Raw genomic sequence first — 3908 nt, 5'->3', positions numbered from 1 at the left:
TGAGAAATAAATCCTGGTTATAAGATTCAACACTGTCTTCACAGTTGTAGGGGTTTTCTTTATCATAAATTTCACAGAGAAATGTTTGAGCAGAAGTTAAACACTTGTCACCTTCTTCACATTTATAGCCTTTCTGTTCAATATGAATTCTACTGTGTACAGAAAACTATGATTACTGGCATAAAGCTTCTACACACCATCATATTGTGATTTTTCTCTGGCATGATTTCTCTTATGTTTACTAAGGGCCAAGAATCAGTAAAAACTTTTGCCATATTATTCTCTTTTGTAAGATCTCTCTCCAATATGAATTTTCTTACATGTGGTGAAGTTTCAGCTCTGGTTAAGTGCATTGCCACACCATTCACAGTTGTAGGATTTCTCTCCAGTGTAAATTCATAGAAGCTTCATAAGTTATGAAAACCAAGTAAGGTACTGCCAGATGCTTCATATTTCTGGGTTTCCATGTTATCTCTTTTTTTTTTTAACATACAGGCTGAATTGACCCTGAGTTAATGTGTTTGCCACACTATTCATATTTCTAATGTTTCTCTCCAGAATGAATTCTTTTATGTACAGAAAGGGTTGAGGACCGGTTAAACGCTTTTCTACATTCTTCCCATTTGTAGGGTTTCTCTCCAGAATGAATTCTTTTATGTACAGAAAGATGTGAGTACTGGTTAAAGGCTTTTCCACATTCTTGACATTTGTAGGGTTTCTCTACAGAATGAATTCTTTTATGTGCACAAAGGGTTGAGGACCAGTTAAATGCTTTTCCACATTCTTCCCATTTGTAGGGTTTCTCTCCAGAATGAATTCTTTTATGTACAGAAAGATGTGAGTACCAGTTAAAGGCTTTTCCACATTCTTAAATGTGTAAGGTTTCTCTCCAGAATGAATTCTTTTATGTACAGAAAGGGTTGAGGAATTGTTAAAGGCTTTTCCACATACTTCACATTTGTAGGGTTTCTCTCCAGAATGAATTCTTCTATGTACAGAAAGGTTGAGGACTGGTTAAAGGCTTTTCCACATTCTTGAAATTTGTAGGGTTTCTCTCCAGAATGAATTCTTTTATGTACAGAAAGGGTTGAGGAATCCTTAAAGGCTTTTCCACATTCTTCACATTTGTAAATTTTCTCTCCAGAATGAATTCTTTTATGTACAGAAAGATGTGAGTACTGGTTAAAGGCTTTTTCACATTCTTGACAGTTGTAGGGATTCTCTTCAGAATGAATTCTTTTATGTACAGAAAGGGTTGAGGAATCATTAAAGGCTTTTCCACATTCTTCACATTTGCAGGGTTTCTCTCCAGAATGAATTATTTTATGTACAGAAAGTTTAGAGGAATCATTAAAGGCTTTTCCATATTCTTCACATTTGTAGGGTTTCTCTCCAGAATGAATTCTTTTATGTACAAAAAGGTTGAGGAATCATTAAAGGCTTTTCCACATTCTTGAAATTTGTAGGGTTTCTCTCCAGAATGAATTCTTTTATATACAGAAAGGGTTGAGGAATCCTTAAAGGCTTTTCCACAATCTTCTCATTTGCAGGGTTTCTCTCCAGAATGAATTCTTCTATGTACAGAAAGGGTTGAGGACTGGTTAAAGGCTTTTCCACATCTTGACATTTGTAGGGTTTCTCTCCAGAATGAATTCTTTTATGTACAGAAAGGTATGAATACTGGTTAAAGGCTTTGCCACATTCTTGACAGTTGTAGGGTTTTTCTCCAGAATGAATTCTTTTATGTACAGAGAGATGTGAGGAATTAATAAAGGCTTTTCCACATTTGTGACATTTGTAGGGTTTCTCTCCAGAATGAATTCTTTTATGTACAGAAAGTGATGCATAATGGTTAAAGGATTTGTCACATTCTTCACATTTGTAGGGATAGTCTACATTATAAATTGTCTCATAGTTAGAATATTTTGAGCCGTGGCTAAGACACTCATCATCATTCTCACAATGGGAAATTCATTCTGCAGAATGAAGTCCCCTGTGCTTAAGACAGTCTTGAGCATGATTTAAAGACTTTGCAACATTCTTTACATTTGTACTGCTTTTCCACAGAATGGGTTGTCTTATGTTTACTGAAGTTTGAGCATAGTTTTAAGGCTTTCCCATATTTTTTACACTCCAATGTTATTTCCCCAGTATGTATCATCTTATGTCTATTTACATTTGATAATTTTCTGACAACTTTGAAACGTTTACTGCATTGGTAGATTTTACCATGTATAGCTGTTAAACTTTCGTCTAGTCCATTGTAACATACTTTCTGCTACTTATACACTCTATCCCAGTCTTTTATTAAGTTAAAATTCTCAGGGCCATTATTTTTATATCTTCTCAGGATTATCTCCAGTAATAAAATATTCACGCCCAGCACTTGTGAATTCCTCTCGGTGGAATGATTAGATATAACTGGGTGCTTGACCACTGTCTGGTGAGTCTTCACCTTCCAGGGTTCTGTCCTTTGCTCCAGACAGGTGATGAGCTCTGGCTTAGAGACGGCAAGACCTAGGAATACCAGGTGACTGTAGGTCTCTAATATGACATCCCGATACAAATTCTGCTGAGCAGGGTCCAGACAGATCCACTCATCCATAGAGAATTCTATAGACACATCTCTGAATGTCAACAGTTCCTCAGCATCCATTTCCCTAGTTCTTCTGCATGCCTTATCATGTTTAAATACTGAAGTTCCCAATTGCTCCTTCATGTCACAGCTTCAGAGATGTCCCGGTGTCCTCCCTACAGATCTCCCAGTACCTGCAAGTCACACCATTACAGAGACTGCTGCTGAGACGACTGGGATCACCAGGAGATGGAACTGCTGAAGGTGGAACAACTGCTCAGTGTCCAGGTCAGGAAATGAACGCTGCTCTGGAACCCCAGAGCCACCTTCTACTTTCTGCTGTACCATAGTTTTGCAAGATGTTACCATTGGGGAAAATTGAGTAAAGGATAGGGATAATATTATTACTTATAACTACATTTGAGCCTAAAATTATCTCAAATAAAAAGTTTGATTATAAAATAAACAGTGAAATCAGCAAAATTATGGACTATGAAACTCCAAGCTCCCTCACAGAAACATGAAAAGGCAGAAGTAGGTTGAATCAACTTAGTAGGAACTCTGAGAAACAGTCAAAGATTGCAACAACCAAGCAAATTCCCAGTCAAGAAAAAAAAATCCTCAGAATTGTAGCAAAGTTTTTTGTTACTTCCTGCTCAGCCTGTCCCACCCCTTCCCTAGCACAGCAACAAACTTGGTCTTGAATAGTTGACATCCCAGTTCCCAGTCCACCCCTCACCTAAACAAGAGAGAACAGAACAGTTTGTTTGTCCTAACCTGTCCAGGGGACATCTGAAGTAATGAAGCAAGGTGCTTGTTTGTTTAACTCAAAATGAAGGTGACAAAAGTGATGGGCTTCTATGGTTTGGATGTTTGTTCCCTCTAAATTTAATGTTTAAATTTGATCCTCAATGTGACAGAGTTAGGAGGTGGGGCCTGGTGGAAAGTCCTTTGTTCATGGAGACAAATCCCTCATAAGTAGATTAACACTTTCTCCAGGATTAAAGAGCTATTGCTCTGTTAGTTAACACAAAAGCTGGTCCTTTAAAAGAAACTGGCATGCACTCACTCCTCCTGCTTCCTCTCCTGCCATATGATCTCTTTGTAAACCAGTTCCCCTTCCACTTTCAATTATGAGTTGAAGAAGCCTGAGGCCCTTACTAGATAGAGAAGCCCAATCTTGAACTTTTCAGCCACCAGAATCCTGAGTCAACTAAACCTCTTTTTCTTACAAAATATCCAGTAACAGGTATTCTATTATAGAAACACTATTATAAGATTAAGACACTGTTCTTAGTCTATAATGTGATTACAAACCCATAGGCACCTGGAA

The 3908-nt window shown here is 37.6% G+C and overlaps 1 protein-coding gene across 1 annotated transcript; it reads right to left on the bottom strand.

Annotated features, from left to right (window-relative positions):
- Positions 1–2278: 2278 nt before the first annotated feature.
- On the bottom strand, positions 2279–2758 carry LOC128568520 (zinc finger protein 679-like). Its single transcript, XM_053566203.1, has one exon. The coding sequence runs from the start codon at positions 2717–2719 to the stop codon at positions 2279–2281; it is 441 nt and encodes a 146-aa protein (XP_053422178.1). The 5' UTR covers positions 2720–2758.
- Between the last annotated feature and the right edge of the window lie 1150 nt (positions 2759–3908).

Source organism: Nycticebus coucang, chromosome 17, assembly GCF_027406575.1.
Source record: "Nycticebus coucang isolate mNycCou1 chromosome 17, mNycCou1.pri, whole genome shotgun sequence".
NCBI lineage: Eukaryota > Metazoa > Chordata > Mammalia > Primates > Lorisidae > Nycticebus > Nycticebus coucang.
The sequence above is the reverse complement of the archived record's forward strand: the minus strand, read 5'-3'. Positions and strand labels throughout refer to the sequence as shown.

Bases quoted from the DNA above. Each gene is read 5' to 3' on its own strand.
- LOC128568520 (XM_053566203.1), bottom strand. From the start codon at position 2,719: ATGAAGGAGCAATTGGGAACTTCAGTATTTAAACATGATAAGGCATGC.